This window comes from Schistocerca serialis, chromosome 9, assembly GCF_023864345.2.
Source record: "Schistocerca serialis cubense isolate TAMUIC-IGC-003099 chromosome 9, iqSchSeri2.2, whole genome shotgun sequence".
Lineage (NCBI taxonomy): Eukaryota > Metazoa > Arthropoda > Insecta > Orthoptera > Acrididae > Schistocerca > Schistocerca serialis.
The window spans coordinates 213,204,218-213,228,107 of NC_064646.1; the positions used below are offsets into that span (position 1 = coordinate 213,204,218).

General features: G+C 37.0%; 2 protein-coding genes across 2 annotated transcripts in view; both read left to right on the forward strand.

Moving 5' to 3' along the window:
* The window catches only part of LOC126419598 (peripheral-type benzodiazepine receptor-associated protein 1-like), an 843,217-nt gene that overhangs the window by 425,028 nt on the left and 394,299 nt on the right, over positions 1 to 23,890 (forward strand). The window lies entirely within an intron of this gene.
* LOC126419494 (tigger transposable element-derived protein 6-like) lies at positions 22,634 to 23,125 on the forward strand. Its single transcript, XM_050086683.1, has one exon. It carries the CDS (start codon positions 22,634 to 22,636, stop codon positions 23,123 to 23,125), a length of 492 nt encoding a protein of 163 aa, XP_049942640.1.

Below are 23,890 nucleotides of genomic sequence, written 5' to 3' on the forward strand. Positions count from 1 at the left end.
AGAAAGAAGGATCCTTTACTGTATGATTATATGATAGCGGAACAAACACTGGTAGCAGTTACTTCTGTAAAATATCTGGGAGTATGCGTGCGGAACGATTTGAAGTGGAATGATCATATAAAATTAATTGTTGGTAAGGCGGGTACCAGGTTGAGATTCATTGGGAGAGTGCTTAGAAAATGTAGTCCATCAACAAAGGAGGTGGCTTACAAAACACTCGTTCGACCTATACTTGAGTATTGCTCATCAGTGTGGGATCCATACCAGATCGGTTTGACGGAGGAGATAGAGAAGATCCAAAGAAGAGTGGCGCGTTTCGTCACAGGGTTATTTGGTAACCGTGATAGCGTTACGGAGATGTTTAATAAACTCAAGTGGCAGACTCTGCAAGAGAGGCGCTCTGCATCGCGGTGTAGATTGCTCGCCAGGTTTCGAGAGGGTGCGTTTCTGGATGAGGTATTGAATATATTGCTTCCCCCTACTTATACCTCCCGAGATCACGAATGTAAAATTAGAGAGATTAGAGCGCGCACGGAGGCTTTCAGACAGTTGTTCTTCCCGCGAACCATACGCGACTGGAACAGGAAAGGGAGGTAATGACAGTGGCACGTAAAGTGCCCTCGCCACACACCGTTGGGTGGCTTGCGGAGTATAACGTAGATGTAGATGTAGACATTTTCTGCTCCTCCCTTGTCATCTGCTTCTCTTTTGATGCCTGGTTCCAATTTAACAGCTAATCCTTTTTCTATATTTTTGATAACAGGTCCTGTATCTTTATCTACCATTTGTTCACTTCCCCATGTCTGGGAACTTGCTACCCTTTCATCCTTTTTAATCATCATTTTATATACTCAATGAAATGAACACAAAACAAAACAAATCACATACTACCAAGTCTCAAACTTCGATCCTAAGATTAATAGATTTGTCAAGACAGTATTAAAATAACATTGTCCTATCACTACATTGTCGACATACTGGTATATGGTGATAATGGATCAGGGGAATCACAAAATGTAACTGTATCACCCAAAGCAGTACCTCCTCGAAAGTTGACTAAGATAGAACTGATAGTGTTCAACTAATTGGACTAACACCCCAACCCATCTCCCCTAAATTTACTGTGCCTGGTAATTTTAAGTTAAATGAAACCAGAAAAACTCTACTTTTCTTCAGTTTGGCTGAACATTACATTCACACCTGCAAGCAATAACCCAAAAACTATAACATTACAAATGATCACTCATTAGCCCAAATCAAACAGATTACCACTGATAAATATTCCCCTATACCAACTGAATAACTTGCGATTTGTTTCTGAAATCTAACACATTGGGGGTTAATGCATAGCAGCCAAAATCCATCAGTAGAACACAATATTTCATTTGAGGTTAAATGCAGAACATCAAAATATGCACATGCAGGTGAACTCTTACAGACTATATAAATAAACATTGGCAATTAAAAGCAAATGAAAAGAAACCAAAACTGTACAACTCTTATCTCATTAGTATTAGCAACAATTGTTTACAAAAATGACTGTGTCAGAAATTAATGAGTTTGCAAAGTTTTATGGTTGTGAAAAGAAATGATCAAATGAATGAAACATGTTTTAACTACTGTTCTAAATGTTATTGAAACTAAATGTGAATAGTATGACAGTATGACGATTTACAGTTACGTAAACTGAATGACCAAGGAAAGTTGTTTTTTTTTTTGTATATAAAGAGTTTAGAACTGTGTCTCTTAGCCAATGTTCCTTCAAACTAGTTTCCACTTAGCTGATGCTGCTGGCGAGTCATTGACATTCACATTGTTAGTTCATGATCGTCGAGCATTTAATCCAGTAATTGGTGCCATCTTGCTGACCTCCTTCATCTTGAGTACCAATTGTGAATGTAACACTAGTTTCACAATGCATGGTCAACATTTAAATCTATCAGGTAAAAAGAGACTTGCATCAGACGTAAACAAAGCTGTTGAGGTAATAATTCGTGAAAACAGCTGTGAAATCAGACAGGCTAGCGCCATAATCCCAATGCACAGGGAAACTAGTGGAAAGGGCCAACTCCAACCGGATTTGGCCCAATATAAACAATCCAGAACAGGAGGAAATTCAAAGTGACAAACTGAAAGTACCATTAAGGCTCATGCATTTTAATATACAATATCTTAGAGATAATCTCAATGTTTTGCAGACTTTTGTAAATGATCATTCACCTCATGTAGTTGTGTTAACTAAGCGTGGACTGAAATCTGAGGAATTATTTACTTTAAACTAGATTGCTATTTGCTAGGAAATAACTACTGTACACAGCATCTTAAAGGTGGAGGTGCCGCAGTATTTGTTAGAGAGCAGCTCAAAGTAAATAAATTAAACCATCTAGATCTGTATAATAATGAAGGCTTGACTGAAGTGACAGGCATTGAACTCCATATCAAAGGTTGCGGAAAGGGCACGATGAAACAGAAAATTATTGGGATTTATCGTCCACCTAAATCAGAGGCAGGGTGTTTCATAGATATTTTTAGTAGAATAGTGGGACACTGTGACCCAGACGAGGTAACAATACTTGGTGACTTGAATATAGAGGCAACATCTTGCAATAACCATAACAGCAGGCTAATAGATACCCTTAACTTACATAATCTCATGAATGCAGTAAATTCTGATACAAGAGTAACTCAGTCTACTTCTAGTAGAATAGACTACATAATAATAATTAAAGAGGTAAAAGATAGTATTAGATGCTGGACTGTGGACTTCCACTACTCAGACCACAAATGTCAATTTGTAGGCTATGAACACACAAGCATCCAAGAAAGGACTCAGGTTGTAGAATGTAAAAAGAGTGCTTAAAGAGAAAACATTAATGCTTTTAAAAGTAAACTAGAATCTGAGGAATGGCAACCGGTTCTTCAGCAAGAAGGGTCCAAATGCAAATGGGCCAAATTTTATGATATTATTTTACAATATCTTAATTTTCGCTGCCCAGTGAAAGGAATTAAGAAAGATGTATCTCACAACCAAAATGTAAAAAACACCAGACTGACTCATCCAGCTTAAATGATTAAACTCAGGCAAAATATTGAGGATCTAAGTGTGCTTCATAAGTCAACTAAATTGCAAATATTTAAGGATAAGTGCAATCAAGCTAAAAAACAATTTCAGGAACAGCTCTCAAATTTAAGAAAACAGATCCTAGATAAGGAAATAACTGAGTCATCAAATATAGGGAAGACTTCATGGAATATAATAAATAGATATTGCAAAGCCACCCCTAAGTTAGATGCTCAGATTGACAGAATCCAACATGAAGGAAACCATATTAATGATCCAGATAAAATCTGCAATATATTTAATGAATATTTTATATCTTCAGTTGTGAATCCAGTTAATAACATTGGTCTGACTCGGATGGTAAAGCTTACCCTAGGCTGGAAATTGCTTTTTAATTTAAGGAAGTGAATGTGGAGGAAATAGGAAAAATAATAAATAACTTAAAGAATAAGACCTCATCTGGCTGGGATGGACAGAGTAGTATTATAATTAAAAAATGCAATAAGCAATTAGTTGAAATAATTGCCCATATGATCAACAGTAGTATCAGGGAGCACACATTTCAAAATATATTGAAGAAAAGTACAGTTAAACATGTGCGTAAAAAAGGATCGAAAGAAGAGCTATCAAACTTCAGGCCCGTATCACTAATACCAATTTTCAGTAAAATATTTGGAATTGTTTTGTTGACACAACTTATTGATTATTTCACAAAGAATAATTTACTAGCAGAAACACAGCATGGCTTCAGAAAGCATCACAGTACCATTACAGCAATTACCAAATTTCTCCACAAGCTGTATGATGCCCTGGATGCGGGAATGCAGGTAGCAGGGATATTTCTAGACCTTACTAAAGCATTTGACTCAGTGAACCATGAGCTACTACTAAGCAAACTGGAAACATACAATATAAATGCCACATCCATACAACTACTGATCACTTATCTAACCAATCGTAAGCAGTGTACAAAGCTGAGTTATGAAATTAATGGTCAGATGAAACATTTCCAATCCAGCTATGAAACAGTAAAACAAGGTGTACGTCAGGGTTCTGTATTGGGGCCTTTCCTTTTCCTGGTCTACATTAATGATTCAGAGGCACCTCTGTACTCCCAACTAGTAAATTATGCAGATGATACCTCACTTTTGTTCTTTTGCAAACAAACTAATGACTTGACATTGGCTACAACTGATGACTCAAGTCAAATAAGTACCTACTTCGATGATCAAGGTCTAAAAGTCATATTAGGAAATCCCAGCTATTACCATTTAAACTTGGTAATTCATACCAAACCTGTATTGATAATATAAGTGGCATCAAGAAAGTAGACACTGACAAATGTAAATTTTTGGGGATATACCTAGATGAAAATCTTAGATGATTACAACATATCAATGTTGTATGCAATAAAATCAGCAGTTCATTGCACCTAATTAGCAAACTATCATAATTAGTCTCTGAACAAACATTAAAAACTGCTTATTATTGGACTATATTTGCATATATTAATTATGGAATAGAGGTATGGGGATGTGCTGCTGACACATGAACAGAATCCTAACACTGCAGAAAAGAGCAATCAGGACCATGCATCAACTAGGATACAGAGATTGATGTAGGGAAACCTTTGTACAACATAAATATCTAACAGTATACTCCTTGTATCTGTACAAATTAATAATATTATTTCTGGACCATAAAAATAATGAAGGTAAGTGCTCTGATGTGCATACCCATAGCACAAGACAAAAAGATTGCTTTTTCAGAAACAGAACTAAACTAAAGACAACAGATCATAGTCCTTGGATTAATGGCCAGATATGGTTTAACAAACTGCCAAGCGCTTTAAGATGCCACAGAGGTAAAGCATTCAAAAGGGAATTAAAATCATACTTAACTCTCAAATGTTTGTACTCACTGAATAAATACTGATATTAAAATGTAGCTATTCTTAAACTTAAGTTGTTGTTGTTGTGGTCTTCAGTCCTGAGACTGGTTTGATGCGGCTCTCCATGCTACTCTATCCTGTGCAAGCTTCTTCATCTCCCAGTACCTACTGCAACCTACATCCTTCTGAATCTGCTTAGTGTATTCATCTCTTGGTCTCCCCCTATGATTTTTACCCTCCACGCTGCCCTCCAATACTAAATTGGTGATCCCTTGATGCCTCAGAACATGTCCTACCAACCAATCCCTTCTTCTGGTCAAGTTGTGCCACAAACTTCTCTTCTCCCCAATCCTATTTAATACTTCCTCATTAGTTACGTGATCTACCCATCTAATCTTCAGCATTCTTCTGTAGCACCACATTTCAAAAGCTTCTATTCTCTTCTTGTCCAAACTATTTACCGTCCATGTTTCACTCCCATACATGGCTACACTCCATACAAATACTTTCAGAAATAACTTCCTAACACTTAAATCTATACTGGATGTTAACAAATTTCTCTTCTTCAGAAACGCTTTCCTTGCCGTTGCCAGTCTACATTTTATATCCTCTCTACTTCGTCCATCGTCAGTTATTTTGCTCCCCAAATAGCAAAACTCCTTTACTACTTTAAGTGTCTCATTTCCTAATCTAATACCCTCAGCATCACCCGACTTAACTCGACTACATTCCATTATCCTCGTTTTGCTTTTGTTGATGTTCATCTTATATCCTCCCTTCAAGACACCATCCATTCCATTCAACTGCTCTTCCAAGTCCTTTGCTGTCTCTGACAGAATTACAATGTCATCGGCGAACCTCAAAGTTTTTATTTCTTCTCCATGGATTTTAATACCTACTCCAAATTTTTCTTTTGTTTCCTTTACTGCTTGCTCAATATAGAGATTGAATAACATTGGGGAGAGGCTACAACCCTGTCTTACTCCCTTCCCAACCACTGCTTCCCTTTCATGTCCCTCAACTCTTATAACCGCCATCTGGTTTCTGTACAAGTTGTAAATAGCCTTTCGGTCCCTGTATTTTACCCCTGCCACCTTTAGAATTTGAAAGAGAGTATTCCAGTCCACATTGTCAAAAGCTTTCTCTAAGTCTACAAATGCTAGAAACGTAGGTTTGCCTTTCCTTAATCTTTCTTCTAAGATAAGTCATAAGGTCAGTATTGCCTCACGTGTTCCAGTATTTCTACGGAATCCAAACTGATCTTCCCCGAGGTCGGCTTCTACTAGTTTTTCCATTCGTGTTAGTACTTTGCAGCTGTGACTTATTAAACTGATTGTTCGGTAATTTTCACATCTGTCAACACGTGCTTTCTTTGGGATTGGAATTATTATATTCTTCTTGAAGTCTGAGGGTATTTCGCCTGTTTCATACATCTTGCTCACCAGATGGTAGAGTTTTGTCAGGACTGGCTCTCCCAAGGCCATCAGTAGTTCCAATGGAATGTTGTCTACTCTGGGGGCTTTGTTTCGACGCAGGTCCTTCAGTGCTCTGTCAAACTCTTCACGCAGTATCGTATCTCCCATTTCATCTTCATCTACATCCTCTTCCATTTCCATAATATTGTCCTCAAGTGCATCGCCCTTCTATAGACCCTCTATATACTCCTTCCACCTTTCTGCTTTCCCTTCTTTGCTTAGAACTGGGTTTCCATCTGAGCTCTTGATGTTCATAAATGTGGTTCTCTTATCTCCAAAGGTCTCTTTAATTTTCCTGTAGGCAGTATCTATCTTACCCCTAGTGAGATAAGCCTCTACATCCTTACATTTGTCCTCTAGCCATCCCTGCTTAGCCATTTTGCACTTCCTGTCGATCTCATTTTTGAGACGTTTGTATTCCTTTTTGCCTGCTTCATTTACTGCATTTTTATATTTTCTCCTTTCATCAATTAAATTCAATATTTCCTCTGTTACCCAAGGATTTCTACTAACCCTCTTCTTTTTACCTACTTGATCGTCTGCTGCCTTCACTACTTCATCCCTCAGAGCTACCCATTCTTCTTCTATTGTATTTCTTTCTCCCATTCCTTTCAATTGTTCCCTTATGCTCTCCCTGAAACTCTGTACAACCTCTGGTTCTTTCAGTTTATCCAGGTCCCATCTCCTTAAATTCCCACCTTTTTGCAGTTTCTTCAGTTTTAATCTACAGGTCATAACCAATAGATTGTGGTCAGAGTCCACATCTGCCCCTGGAAATGTCTTACAATTTAAAACCTGGTTCCTAAATCTCTGTCTTACCATTATATAATCTATCTGATACCTTTTAGTATCTCCAGGGTTCTTCCATGTATACAACCTTCTATCATGATTCTTAAACCAAGTGTTAGTTGTGATTAAGTTGTGCTCTGTGCAAAATTCTATCAGGTGGCTTCCTCTTTCATTTCTTAGCCCCAATCCATATTCACCTACTACGTTTCCTTCTCTCCCTTTTCCTACACTCGAATTCCAGTCACCCATGACTATTGAATTTTCGTCTCCCTTCACTATCTGAATAATTTCTTTTATTTTATCATAAATTTCTTCAATTTCTTCGTCATCTGCAGAGCTAGTTGGCATATAAACTTGTACTACTGTAGTAGGTGTGGGCTTCGTATCTATCTTGGCCACAATAATGCGTTCACTATGCTGTTTGTAGTAGCTTACCCTATTTTCCTATTCATTATTAAACCTACTCCTGCATTACCCCTATTTGACTTTGTGTTTATAACCCTGTAGTCACCTGACCAGAAGTCTTGTTCCTCCTGCCACCGAACTTCACTAATTCCCACTATATCTAACTTTAACCTATCCATTTCCCTTTTTAAATTTTCTAACCTACCTGCCCGATTAAGGGATCTGACATTCCACACTCCGATCCGTAGAACGCCAGTTTTCTTTCTCCTGATAACGACATCCCCTTGAGTAGTCCCTGCCCGGAGATCCGAATGGGGGACTATTTTACCTCCGGAATATTTTACCCAAGAGGACGCCATCATCATGTAATCATACAGTAAAGCTGCATGCCCTCGGGAAAAATTACGGCCGTAGTTTCCCCTTGCTTTCAGCCGTTCGCAGTACCAGCACAGCAAGGCCGTTTTGGTTATTGTTACAAGGCCAGATCAGTCAATCATCCAGACTGTTGCCCTTGCAACTACTGAAAAGGCTGCTGCCCCTCTTCAGGAACCATATGTTTGTCCGGCCTCTCAACAGATACCCCTCCGTTGTGGTTGTACCTATGGTACGGCTATCTGTATCGCTGAGGCACGCAAGCCTCCCCACCAACGGCAAGGTCCATGGTTCAATCTATACAATGTACTATTCTGAGGTCCACGGCTCGTGGTCTTGCGGTAGCGCTCTCACTTCCCACGTATGGGTCCCGGGTTTGATTCCCGGCGGGGTCAGGGATTTTCTCTGCCTTGAGATGACTGGGTGTTGTGTGTTTTTCATCATCATTTCATCCTCATTCACTCGCAAGTTGCCATAGTGGTGTTAAAGAACTTGTGGAGCGGCGGCCGAAGTCCCCTGCGAGGGGTCTCCCGGCCACCAATGCCATACGCTCATTATTATTACTATTCTGAGGTGATTGTAATATATATTATTTTTGTAACAACATGCTGTAAATTCAGATACCTATACTATGTAACAACTGTATGTTGCATTATGAAGTACTGTACCATATATTGCCAAGTGCGTCACCCTTAAGTGGCTTCTTGTAAATGTGAATTGCAAATTCCTACTGTTTGTACAAAAATTGTATAAAAATGCTATGACGTTTGCAAAAGTCACCAGTTGGTGACTATATGCAACAAAAGATAATAAATAAATAAAAATAAATAAACTGGTATGCTCAGTGTTTGTAGAGTTCATTCCAGTCTGCTTAGATGCTTACAGTGATGAAAATGAAACACCCTTCTTTCCATTAACCCATGATATAACCTGACGTCATAATGTTTGTTTCACATGTTGGCCACAGTTTTCAGATTTGTGGTGTACAATCGTGGTGTGGCACTTTTCATGGTATATCTGTCTGCTCTATAAAAGTAATCAAGTCAATCATACTGTAAATCATTAGTCTGTGATTTAAACTGAAGAATAAATGCTGTGGGCAATTGTCTAAGCAAACATTTTAATCACACGGCAAGCAGCACATTGTACATTCTCAGTTAAAGTTCTTTGTGTCAGTATATGAGACAGAATCTGTTACCATATTTTCTGTTTAATTCCACAGTCTGTGGTAAGCACTAAACAGTTTGTGCTGTTACAATTGCAAACTGTACCTTTACAGTACGCATACAGCTTACTGATCTGCCTAACAAAGTTTTAAGTTTTATGGTTTTATTATTAATGAGACAAAATGCAGTTCTAACAAATAGCAGTGTGAGACATAAAGTCACGAGTGCTTAAATTGCAGTACGCACGGAGATCATATATGTAGTACTGTCCGAACACCGATATTTTCCACTGGCAACCAACACAATGTGTAGCAGTACCTGCATGGCCCGACAATCATCTCCACTCTCTTCTTCTCGCTTTCTACATTTTGTTGATGCCTTCTATATTGACCTACCAATACGATTCTACATCACTCATACAATTCCCTTTACGCATCCCTTTCCGAGATTCTGATTACATCAGTTTACAGTTTCATACGAAATCACAAATTCATATCACTCTGTCCATGGAAAATGAATTCAAATAACATGTTAACAAATGAGAAAATACTGAGAATTAAATCTACAGAACTCCTTCTGAAATAATTTTTTCAGTTTATGATGAAAATGGTGTTTTTTTTTTCCTTGAGTGTACTGTGTAAGGCAATATTTGTTAAACTGTCCAGCTATAGTTTTGGGACCTGTAGCTTCTTTATTTTCTATTTTCATAGATTCTCTATTCTTCTGTGTCTTCCTATTGCTTAAAGTGTTCATTAAGCAATATGCTCCCATGCTACAGTTTTATTTGCCTTCGTACTTATGAAATCATCCCAGTTTTGTCATTTGACATTGTTTTCTGTTTTAGTTTTGCACTTTCCTGTCATCGTGTGAAAACGTTCTTCTCGTTTTCCAGCCGTATTTTCAGCTTCTTGCTTTATGCCTGACATTCTTTTGGTTTGATAAATCACTGTTACAAAAGAGCTTGTATACATGCATTCACATATGGACCATGTGAAGAATGATTGTTTGAATGCCTCTGTATCTGCAGTAATTATTCTAATCTTATCCTCATGAGTCCTATCTGAGCAATATGCAGGGGATTGTAGTATATTAATAGCGTCTTTATTTTAAGCCAGTCCTTGAAACTTTGTTAACAGACTATCTTCAACAGTCTTCCATTACAGCTCTTTCAGTGCCTCTGTGGTACCCTCTTCCAGATCAAGCAAACCTGTGACCATTCATGCTGCCCTTCTCAATATGCTCTGTTAGCCCTATTTGGAATGGGCCCACACACTTGAATAATATTCTAGAACCGATCACACATGTGATCTGTACACAATCTTCTTTGAAGACTAATTGCACTTCTCAAGTATTCTACCAGTAAACCAAAGTCTGCCACCTACTTTACCCATGACTGAGCCTATTGACCCAGGTATTTGTACGAGTTGGCCGATTCCAACAGTGACTCATTGATATTATAGTCATAGCGTACTATGTTTTTTTCATTTTGTGAAGTGCACAATTTTACATTTCTGAACATTTTAAGCAAGTTGCCAATCATTGCACCAATCTGAAATCTTATCAAGATCTGACTGAATATTTATGCAGTTTCTTTCAAATATTACTTCATTATAGATAACTGCACCTCTGCAGACAGCCTGAGGTTACTATTACTATTGTCTGCAAGGTCATTAATAAACATCATGAACAGCAATGATCCCAACATGCATCTGTGGGGCACACCTGAAGTTCCTTCTACATCCAAGATAGATGTTGTGTCCTCCCTATGAAGAAGTCCTCAGTCCAATAACAAATTTCGGTACACCATATGATTGTACTTTTGACAAGTGTAGGTGTGCTAACGACTTGAATTCATCTACCTGGCTACCATGATCCAAATCTTTCAGTATGTCATGTGAGAAAAGTGTGAGTTGTGTTTTTGGCACTGAGGAGGTCATTCTCTTCAAGATACCTCATTATTTTTTTAACTCAGAATATGTTCTGAAACACTGGAGACTAGTTCTGTGGATCACTTCTACTACCCTTCTTGTAGACAAGTGACCTGCACTATTTTCCAAGAACTGGGCATGGTTTTTTGTTCAAGGGATCTGTAACAGATTATAGTTAGAAGAGGGCTAATTCAACCACACATTCAATATAGAATCTCACTGAGATTCCATCAGGCCTGGAGCTTTGTTCAGTTTTAGCAATTTCAGCTATTTCTCAACACCACTAACACTAATACTCAATTCATTCATTTTTTCAGTAATACGAGGATTACATTGAGGCAATTCTTTGGGGGTTTCCTTAGTAATGGAACATTTGAAAGCGGAGTTAAGCATTTCAGCTTTTGCTTTGTTGTCCTTAGTTTCAGTTCCTGTTTCATTTGCTTCATGACTGGACAGTAACTTTGGTGCCATGAACAGCCTTTATATATGACCAGAATTTTTTGAAATGTAATTTGACAATATTCTGCTACAGCTGTTCTTGAAGGCCTAATGCATTGCTCTCTTGACAGCCAAGCACATTTCATTTGCTATCTGTTTATCTGTAGCATGTAACTTGACATCCTCCTTTAACATTATTTTTCCTTAACAGTAGTTGTCGATAATAGTATTATTTTTCGAATTTTGGACAGGTCAGTATTATCTCACTTGCTTATCTGAACACTGTCATATAATTTTATACACAGTATGTTATATTTCAAGCTCAAATTTATGTAAATGAATTACTTTATAAAATGTTTTTCTCTTGATGTTATAAGCGATAAGTACTAGTCCTGAACGTCCAGTTAAAATTATTTTTTTTTTATAAACATTTGAAATTTTGAACTATTGGCACACTTAAAATTTGTATTATTAATCATGCAATACTGTACGGGTTACTATTTTTATTTCTTGATACATTTACGAAATAATAATCGAAAGTAGTAATGTAACAGAAACTAGTAGAAATTCATTTGTTAAGAAGAATCATGTACCCTTTGGAGTATGGTTATTTCCACAGTATGGGGGAGCCGTAAGGATAATGAAAGTAATAATGCAACAGAAACTAGTAGGAATTCATTTGTTAAGAAAAATCGTAAACCCTTAGTAATACGGTTATTTCCACAGAATGGGGAAGTTGTAAGCATGCCTCTGATATAATCGGACATATTTTTGTATTTTGTGTGAACAATGTAATTTTGACTTTGTTAAAGTGAAAAATCTAAAGACTGTATTATATACTAAAGTGTGAAAAATATATTTCCATAAAAACAAAAATTCTGCAACAATAATCTTCTAATTTAATTACATCAATCCAACCATGAGGACCTAAAATGTGACATTTTCAGCTTCAAGAATCAGACTCCTAGACAAGAAGAACTGGAGCCAACTCTACATGAAAGCTAAGTCAACTAGAAAATTTATTGTAGTCTTTGTGTCTCTCAAATCTTCATAAAAAAACTAATGGGGAGAATAGATGGATTTAGAAAGGAGGGGGAAGGTCACAAGCACTAAAATTTGTTTTCCACCTGTTATGCAGTAATCTGTTTCTTTAGAAGTTTCTTTGCAGTGACTGTATCCCATGGAGGTCCCCTCATATTAGGAACTGTTCTAGTGGGTACATATCTGTTGAGTGCATGGGCAACTTGAGCCATAGTTCCTCTACATGCTCCTGCCCTGTGCTGAAAGTTTCAAGTTTCTCATTGAGATGTGACACTACTGATTAGTTTATCTAGTTTATTGAACATATATATCTTTCTGCTTGTTTTATTTGTCCTTTGCGTGTTGGTAATCACAGTTGCCACAACCATGTCATGGTCACTTATACCAGTTTTGATGTGGACATCCTCAAAGAGGTCAGGTCTATTTGCTGCCATTAGATACAATATATTCCATAACTATGTGTTCTAGGTAGTTTTCAGAGAAGCCATTTAGTAACGTTTCACAAGCCATCTTATCATTCCCATCACCAGCAAAACTGTAATTTTCCCAATTAACTATTGGATGATTGAAGTCTTCGCTGATGATTACAGTGTGATTGGGAAACTTATTTACAAGTGAATTGGGTTTTTCTCTAAAGTTTTTGGTTTCAACTGAAGATGTGTCTGGTTGGCGATAGGAGGATCCTATTTTCATTTTATGACCATCCTCAATACTGAGTCTTGCCCAAACAATCACACATGCTGATTCTTGTCTTCTATGACTAGTATACCACCCCCATTTCCCATTTGCCTATCCTTTTGATATACTCTTAAATTTTTCCCAAAAATCTCACTGCTATCAATTTCAGGTTTCAGTCAGCTTTCTGTACTTAGTATTATGTGAGATTCACTACTTTTCAGAAAAGCTTCAAACTCCGGCACTTTTTTGTGAATGCTTTGGCAGTGAACCATTGTGATTTTAATACTCTCACTTGTGGGAGGCATTTCTTTCAATGTTATATTTATACTTCTGGGTTTCCTATAGCAAACATTATCTGGATTAGATGGAGAGTCACCTAATCTAAAAATCCCTTGTGTGCACCCCACACATAGTCAGCTACCTGAGCAGCCTCTGGCATGTAGTGTACACCTTACCCATTTAGGGGGACCCTGCAGTTCTCAACAATATGGTACAAGTCCGGGAAGTTGCAGCTTAGCTTTTCACAGAACCTTCAAAGTCTCTGGTTCAGTTCTGCCATTCAATTTAGATCCAAAGGGCTGTGATCAGTTGTGGGACAATGCTGCAGCTTGTAAGCTTCGATGAAATTCCATACACAAGGTTGGTCTTCTCAACCTTCTCCGCCAGTTGCTGGAATGACCCACGTATGATCTCAGAGCCCAGACAACAGGTATAATTTATTCCAAGATGTGCCTGAATCTGCAATTGCTTGCACCATGTCCTCTTAGTGGCTGCCGGAATAACCTCTTCAACACGTTGAATGATGTTCCCAGTCAAACACACAGAATTGAGAGCATCTGGGGTTCTTTTCTGCCCCTTGGTGCCATTTCCATAAGGGGTACCCTCATTTGCTATATGTCTGAACTGCTGATGATTAATAAATTTCTGCCAGGGTGTATGTGACTGAAGAAAACCAGGAAATCCGGGAAAAACCCAGGAATTTTTTCATCTGTAAGAAACCTGTGCTTTTTTTTTTAATTCTGGGACTTTTTCATTGTTTTAATTTTCAGTTAAATTGTTGTAATTTTAACTGGTGAGAACTGATAGTCAACAAAATATGTCAAAGGCATTAAGACTAAGATTACAATACTTTGTAACAACAAACTGTTTGTGATTAGAGTGATTACACAAGTGTTTACATTTCTAATAAGTCTCATCAACCTGTGCTGTGATACACAAAACCCATCTTTGTAACACCATGGAAGAAAATTTACTGAATAGCTTAGCTTTTATGCACTTGACAGAAGGCTTCAGTCAAAAATTTAAGACAAGACCAAACTACAGTATTTTTGAGACTGCAGTATTTTTCAGAATGTATTTTATAGCTATATAAAATGTTTATTTAACTGGCTTTGCTATAATTAAACCAGCAAAAGTGAATAAAATAGTTCAGTTGATTTAAATTTATTGCAAAGTCCTTGTGAAGACCATCTTGACCTTAACATATAGGCACCCTATCATAGGCAGATACACCGTGCTGTGCTGTGACATGGATAATTATTATTGTTTGTTGATACTATTATTACATCTGTTGTTGTTTTAGCGGTTCTGTGGCCCTGCCAGTGCCCCAGTTATATACATTTTTACACTGGTGAACAGTATTAGCAGACACTATTGATAGATCAGGGTTAGTCCAGCTTTTGGAATAATGAATGAATGTTTTGCGGTCTTTGTCATTATATAGCATTGGTAAGTGTACCCCCAATTAGGTGATGCAGTGTTGAAGTCTGTAACTATAACTGTATTATTTGTGGGTGTTATTATGACTATAATGAGGTTTTTATTGTTAGGAGGGTTGTAAATTCCAAAGATTTGTTGTTTGGTTTTCTGAGTCCACACTCTAATAGCTCATATTTCGGCTATGTCATTTTTGCTCACCTTTTTCACTGCATCAAAATATAAAATTAGGTTGTTTCGTACTGCAGCTAATATTGTGCCAGCAACTTATTTCTTCTTGTAGAGTCCATGTATATTCTTTTATACTATAGTTTTTGATATTGTTCTCAGTGATATTTGCTTTTGGAACTATTAGGATGTAGATTTTTTCCATAGAACCGCTTCCTTAAGATCTGTTACTTTTCTAATTTAGAGTGTCCTCCTGCAATCTATTGAAGAATGTTTATGCTTATAACTGAATTTACATTATTTAAGTTACATACAAATTTTGACCTTAAAGGACTGTGTCAGACACATGTAACTTTGGCCTCTCTGTGGTGAAACTTGTTGCTGTACTTTGGGCCTTCTTGGTTTCCTGTATCAATCATATCGTGTCTGGTCCAAGACTGACAAGCAATATTCAATCATTTGTCAAACGTGAGATTTGTAAGCTGTCTCCTTTGTGGTTGGGCTACACTTCCATAGGATCCTTCCAGTGAATCTGACTGGCATTTTCTTTTCTTGTGATTAGTTTTTTGGCCTCACTCCACTTTGAATCACATAATACAGGTACTCCCAGATATTTAATGATGTGATTGGTTCCAGTGCCTGGTTAGCAGTTACATAATTGTACATATGCAGCAATCGTGAGTCCTTCCCTTCAACACAGAACATAGGTCAGTGGCCAGTGACCTCCGCTCCCTGAGCCCACCTGGAAGACCCCACCAGTAGAATGAACATGGGAGGAAAGCCAAATATGGCAGTATGGCAGCAGTTGGCACTAAAATGCAAAGCAGGCCAAGTTCCTGTAGTGACAGAAGGTGACTCATAAAAACATGACAACAAGGTTAGCACAAGCGGATTGGTAGATGAAGTCAAAGCACTCATTCATGTTCTGGCGGAGAGGCTGTACCAAAAGATAAAAGCCAAGTTTATCGATAAGACAGCAGCCATACTAAATGTAGTAAAATAAGTGGCATTACCAGCAGCTCCAGCCATGGTTTCCAGAGGTGTTCCCTGGCCACAAAGCAGAAGTTTGAGCTGTTCCCAAACTTTTCTAGACCCAAATTCCCAAACAAAGGTCCATAGTCATAACTCCATAGTCCTACATAAGGTAGCTGAGTAAGAAATCCAATGAGATACTCATGTGCTCTTACAACAAACATTGGCCAATAAAGTAAATACAAAATTTGTAGTCCCATGGTTGTGAAAAGCATGCAACCCTCTCCTTCCTCATAGAGAGGAGAAAAACGAAGCCATCATTGCACACTTGAGCTTCAGTCACAGCTACTTCAAGAAACATTGTGGAGTCACATCAGTCATACACCATTCTTTTGCGTGCCTCCAGTTGCAGAATCCCATCATGTGATATGTTTTATTCCACTGTTGAGCATATTTACATACAGTTGGTGTCGTCAATGCTAACATAATAATAATAACATCAATAGTAATATAAACTTCAACATGACAAATGTTATAAACTACAATATAATAATGCAAGATGGATACAATACGTATTTTTGCAAATGTCAATAACAACAAGAAGTTTCCTAATAGATCAATTACAATATAAATTAACTACATAGTACAGTGAATGACAAATAAATAATCAAACAGATAATTAACAATAAGTACATGAAACAGTAATAAAATAGCTGCACAGTGTGGCAGTTAATTTAAAGTTCATTCTCATAAGGAAATGCATCATTTGTCACATACTCAAGGAACTCTTGAGCAGAGTAAATTACTTTACTTTTGATCCACCTCGAAAGATTGGTTTTAAATTTATTAACTGGCACTGTGTAGGCATTTTCAGGCAATTTCTTGAGGTAGACAGGACCAAGATATTTGTAGCTGTTATGTGTCTTTGCAAACCTAGCATATTAATTGTATGTCCACTTCTTATGTTATGGTCATGAACTGTTCTCCTTAAGTCAAATTTACTCAGATTCTCTTTAATGAAGACAAGTCAGTTGTAAATATATGGGCCAGGCACTGTCATTATATTAAGATTCTTAAAATAATCTCAACATGATTCATATGGGTTAAGTTCTGCTATGCACCTTATGGCTCTATTTTGCCATTTAAACACTAATTTTGAGCCTATGGAATTGCCTCATAATAGTATTCCATAACTCAGATGCGAATGGAAGAATGCAAAATATACACATAACAGAAGTTCTTTACTGATGCTGCTCCTCAGCTTGTACAGCAGATGTATGATCTATATGAAATCCTAATAATATTAATGTTTTTTTTATCATGACTAGGAGCATTCAGACTGAACACAACAGTTTCAGTTTTACTGTCATTCTTTTGCAGTACATTTGCCTCAAACCAAATAGTGTACCTCTTCATTGCCACTACCATGCTGTGTTGCACATTTTCAAGATTGGTATCACATGTGATGATTGTTGTGTCATAGCATATAGCACTGCATCATGTGATACAACTGCAGGTAAATCATTTATATAAATAATGAAAAGGAAAGGTCCAAGAACAGATCCTTGAGGTACACCATTTACAACTGGGAGACATTCTGACATTTGATTATTTACCTTAACTAACTGTTTTCTAGTGTCCAAGTATGATTGCATTAAGCGTAGGGCATTCTCTCTCCCTCGGTAGTGGTAGAGCTGTTTTATGAGAATACTGTGGAGACCATATCAAAAGATTTCCTGAGGTCAAAAGTGTTGCACAGATAATATCTTTATTTTCAAAACAGCTATACAGTTTTGCTACCATACACTCAACTGTTTTGACTGTAGAAAGGCTGGATCTGAAACCATACTGTGAGGAGGTGAGCATATCATTGTGTTCAAAATATTGACTCATCTGTTTATGCATGCAGTATTCTATTATTTTTGATATTATAGGTATAGGGGATATTGGTCGATAGTTATCTCATGATGTTAAATCTCCTTTCTTATGTACTGGTTTAACTACAGATATTTTTAAACATTCTGGATAATTAACTTAATTTAAAATTTTGTTGATTATTTTAGTCAGTGCCATTACAGTTTGATTTATGATATATTTAATAACATAAATTGAAAGACCATAGCAATCCTCTGCTCTAGAATTGCTGAGGTTAGCTACTGATTCATTGACCATCTTCTCAGTTACAAAAGTCCAGTGAAAGCTGTCTGTCTGCCCACTGTTCATTTCTGGCAGCAGTGCCTCTACCTTACTCAAATTCTCCGTTATGCTGTTATCAGATTGAGGTCTGACAAAATGCGCATTTTGAATATCGGGTGGAATTGGTGTCTGGTACACTTTATCATCACACTTAGTTTCTGTTTTAATAATTTCCCTTGCAGCTTTCCGTTTATTTACTGAGTTCAGTATATATGTATCATTTGCTTTGCACTTAGCTGCCTGGATTTCAGACCTGTAAATCTTTTTCACTTCCTTGTACATCTCCTTGTAAGTGTTATTTTGCTTGGACCTATCATGATAGAGTAGCATTATGATTCTTATTCTACTTACATATAGGGTGTACCAGCATTTTAGATTTCGTGGTTTGGTGTAACAATGTTGCTTTGATATTTTCTTGCAGTGTTTAGGACAACATGCTTCAAAATTTTCCGTTAACAGTTCTAGAAATTTGTTGATAGATTCATTTGGACCTGCAGTGGTTATTATTTTATCCCATTTTATTGAATTCAATTTACATACCAACTTGTTTAGCTTATATTTGTTAATTGGTCTTATAATTTTTCTACAGTCTGCGGAAATTTCAGTTGCTTTACTGTTAAGAGTTTGTCTGAGCCACAGTCCCTCATGATCTGAAATGCCTTGCTTGATTGTGTTGAATTCTGTTTTGTTTAGATGAAAATTACAAATTATGTTGTCTAGACATGCTTCCTGTCTTGTGGGTTTGTAATTTACACAAGTGAAGTGTATTTAGCAAGGGATCAACATTTCTATTCTTAAACCTAATGTCTATATATATATCACCAAATATTAGTATTCTGTAATTTTTGTATTTGAGTAGCAAGAGTATCAGTTTCTCCAGAAGCTCCACAAACAGGTCTTCATTGTGTTTTGGGGGCAGTATACTAAAACTACTATAATTTCCTGGTTTGGCAACATTATGGCTGCAGCTTCAAATTTTTCTTCTATGCACAGTCCACTTACATCTATAACTTCATAGATTAAGTTCACACTATTTTTAACATATACAGATACACCACTATGTTTACTCCTTGTTCTACAGTAGCTGGTTGCCAATTCATATCCAAATGGTACACGTAATTTTAGTTCCTCATTGCTAAGCCAGTGTTCATTTGTTGAAACCACAGTGCAGTTTAAGTTTTCCAGCCAATACTGGAGTTCATTAAGTTTGTTCTTAAGAAACTGCATATTAATATGTAAGAGCATTATACTTGTACTTATCTTACTGTGGTTTTCCTGTAGGCCTTCAGCAAAAAATCATTGAAATGGGATGGAACTGCTGCTTTTTTCTTCCTCAGTATATGGCAATTTGATGGGTTTTCCAATGTTGACTGCTCCTTCAGATGGCATGGTGGTGAACTTCTTGTCTTGTTAAGGAGATGAGTGGCTCCTATTACTTCTGCCAGTGTTGATGTTGCATTTTCCATTATTGGTGTTGATTCTTTTCTTGTTGCCTGTGTTTCTGATGATAATGATTCTGGGGATGCTGCTGTCACTGGTGACTGTGGCTCTGCTGCTGTTGCCAGTGGTGGTTGTGGTTCTACTGTTGACTGGGATGATGATGACCAAACCTCCATAAAAGTATCTCAGATAAGTTGTGAGTCCGTAGAAAGCAGATTAGGTGACCTACAGCACGACTAGATGTACCTTTGCGCTCGTGGCTGCACAAGTTAATTTGATCCTTCCCTTTATTAACTAGATGATTCAATGCATAAGATGCAAGCAGGTGACTTACTATTATAATTGGAGGTGTGTGTAGCTAATCTACTTGAAATAAATCCTATGATGTAATTACAGTGCATCAAGAGTATGGTAAAACTGTCACAGATGGCCAAACTCAGACACCCTCCTATTGCTGATTGGCAATATTGGCATGCAGCCAAAATCTCTCACAAACTTCATAAAGCTTTGGAGCTATTCATACATCATCAATGGCTTGGCAGTATTCATTTGTTTATTGATTTAACTGGCTTATTGCATAGTGGTATTGTCTTATTAAAGCTCTGATGCCATGTAGGCTCCTCCTAGCTTTGTTAGCTATTACAGTGAAACCTCTTTATAACATTCCTCCATGTAATGTTTTCCTCTGTATTATGTCGGTTTTTTTCGGTCCTGACTAAAAGTCCATATAAACAATGTTAAATTTTCCTCTTTTTGAGTCTCCTCTATATTACAATTTCCTCCATGTAACGCTCATATTTTTGGGACCCTGGTCAATTATTTACCTCTTTATAATGTTTAAGTGATGTAACATTCACGAGATAAATTTTTGGCTACAGTGCGACGAGAGGAAATTATGCCTCTAACAGTTATAAACATTATGTATTCGACGTATGAAGAAACAATGAAAACTTATAAATATTAATTATTTATATAATATTCTATGATGTAATTAGACATATCGATGTGTATCATACAAAGACAATGATAATTGTAAATTCCTTTTATGATCTGTGTTTATCTTCCTTTTTTTTTTTACCTTTTGTTGGATGGCTTTTGTAGGTTCCGGACGCATATCGAACTGAGGTCTGTTAAGAAATTGTAATTATTTGTTAATTATTACTTGAAAATAGAGTTAATTATTATTATAAGCATGAGTGAATAATTATTTGTAACTTTAATTCCTCTCTCAGTAAGCATTATCTGTGTTAATTATTTCTTTCTGCTGCAAGGAGCGCAGCCATTGATGATAGCGATTTGTATCAGGTTTTTGTCTGTTTTTTCCTTAGAAACAAATCAAATGTTTGCTTGATGAGGTCTAAATACTGCACAATACAAAAGTAGATTTTATAGCATTTAATAACCATTTTAAATATTTACTTATTTGCTCTAACAATAGAAAGTCTCTATCAATTGTCTGCCGCCATCTTAACAATTATCTTAGCGGCAAATTCAAATTTAAATTACGCATCTCTGCAGACATAAATGCCAAACGTAATACAAATGTGTAAAAATAAATGTGCACCGGTGGTCCCGAACTCATTTTAATGAAAATAATTCGAATCAGATTGGTTCTTTAAAAACAGTGCTCATAGCACGATCGTTATAACAAACTTTTCTAGCTGATGTATGGAGCCAAAATTAATTATGCACGAGTTGCGAAGAATGTTGTTTCAGATAACATACGTCAGTGTTGTGCGCAGCTGATATTTGGTGGTTTTAATGATCATTTTGCTGAAGATAACTGCTTCCATCTTAATTAATAGTTGTGTAGAATCTGTTGTATGAACTGTAATTTAGTGACACTTTCACAACTTACAGACAACACTTTAACACGACATTAAATTGGAGTTCGTTAGCAACTTGATCAAATCTTTAGCTGGGAGAAATATTATTTAGTAATTACTCAATTGTAATAAAATAAGATTATCATTTCCATTTACAAATTAGTTAAATACCAAACCACTGAATAACACAGCGAATGCCACAGTGAGTGGATGTAGACACACAGTTTTCCGTTCTGTGGATTCACAATTTGCACCAGCTCAGAAAGCCTGCGCTCAGTGTGTTTCATATGTAAGTGGCAGAACCCGGTCACATGACATGTGACGTACATTCTGCTTGCGATCTTTTTGGTGCCATTTCAGTCGATGCTTTGTATTCATAGCATGTTGTGTGAGCTGAGCAGCAAACAGTTTGTGTGTCTAGTGAGAGTGTGTCTTCGATATAACTTTTTTTTTTTAAGCTTTCATCGGTGGACATGAGTGAAAAGTGGAGGAACATTTCTCTGGAAGAGAAGTTTTCTGTTATTAAAAAAGTGGAGGCATCTTCTGGTGTGAGTCACGTGGAGCTAGCGAAGCAATTTGAACTGGCCTCCTCAATACTCAACACTACTATGAAAAACAGATCATCGATAATGGAAGGGTTTGAGAATTGTGGCAATTTGAAACGTATGCGTGTGAAACCATTGACTTACGACGAAATGGAGGAAGTTTTATTATCTTGGTTTCAGAAAGCGCACACTGCAAACATTCCTATAAACTGAACTATTCTGAAGGAGAAGGTGCTTCAAATATCACTGCAGTTAGGAATGGAAAATTTTAAGGCGTCCAATGGATGGATTGATAAATTTTGACAGCATCATGGTGTTGTATAGAAAGCGGAATGTGGAGAAAGTAAAAGTGTGGACGATCCAACTGTAACTCAGTGGATGCAGACTCTCCCTAATCTGATACATGGCTACAAACTGATAAGACATTTACTTTTCATGGCGAAAATTGCCATGGCAGTAAGAAGAGCAAGAAACGTCGTAACGTTTTGTTGTGTACAAACACCGATGCAGTGAAAAACTGAAACCTATGGTTATCGGGGAGCCAAAAAATCCAAGGTGCTTCAAAAACATTTCCATGTTTCCAAGCAAATATACAATCAATGCCAAGGCATGGATGACGAGTGAGATATTTTTACGTTTTCTCAGAGAATTTGAAGCCAAAATGGGGATTGCTGCAAGAAAAGTGCTGCTGTTTGTGGATAGATGTGTGGCACATCCACCAGACGTATCCTTTCTGAGAAATGTGAAAGTAATTTTCCTGCCACCCAACTGCACCAGCCACCTGCAACCTTCGGACTTGGGAATAATACATGCCCTTAAGGTTAAATGTAGGACAGCCCTTGCCTTGAATTTGATGGACCAAAGCAAACCAGGAAGCCAGCAGAGCTCACAACTGAATCTGAATATTTTACAGGCAATGAATTTAATTATGTACTTGTGGAGGGAAGTCAGTGCTGAAACTATTAAAAACTGTTTCACAAAAGCGGATTCTGTGAAAATGAGATGGCAGCTCCTGTAGAAGATGTTGCAAGTGATTTGCAAGAGTTTCAGGAATTAATAGGCAGTGATTCTGTCACTTTTGAAGACTTTGTGGCTGTGGATGACAACGTGGTAACCACAGGAGTATAAAGTATTGAGGAACTGACTGCAGAGAGAAGTTTGGAGAATAATAGTGGTAGTGAAAGTGACAGTGACAAGGAAGATGACCCTGTGCCCTCATATACTAAGGCAGCTAAAGCCTTTGAAACATTCGGGAGATATATGATGGCCCATACACTTGAGGACAGAATGAGCAATAAATGATTGCCATACAGCCAAAGAGAAATAGAAAACAGATATGCTTGCTTGAATATTTAAAAAAATCATAGGTATGTGATTTTCAGATCACATAGGTTTCTAGAGTTTTGTGCAAATTTAAGTTCCATTTCATAATTTAATTATTAAAGTAATTTTTTTGTAACTAATTCTTTTTTAATCTGTACCACTTACTGTGTTTTTATGTAATATGTGCAGTATATCATAAACAAAATTTGGCTCATATTCTATAATTGGGTCAACTGAAGAACGGGATACCACCTGTCAGCTGTGGACAATGATGTCATATCTTAAGAATCTGTTATAACTTTTTACAGTACAAACTGATCCATTTACTTTGACCCATCCACCTACAGGGCCCCATGTTTTATTTACAAAAAACTAATCATTTGATACATTGATCATTTGCAATGAATATCATATTACATTATTGTGAAAATTTAAAATGTCATCTATGGCACCATTTGTC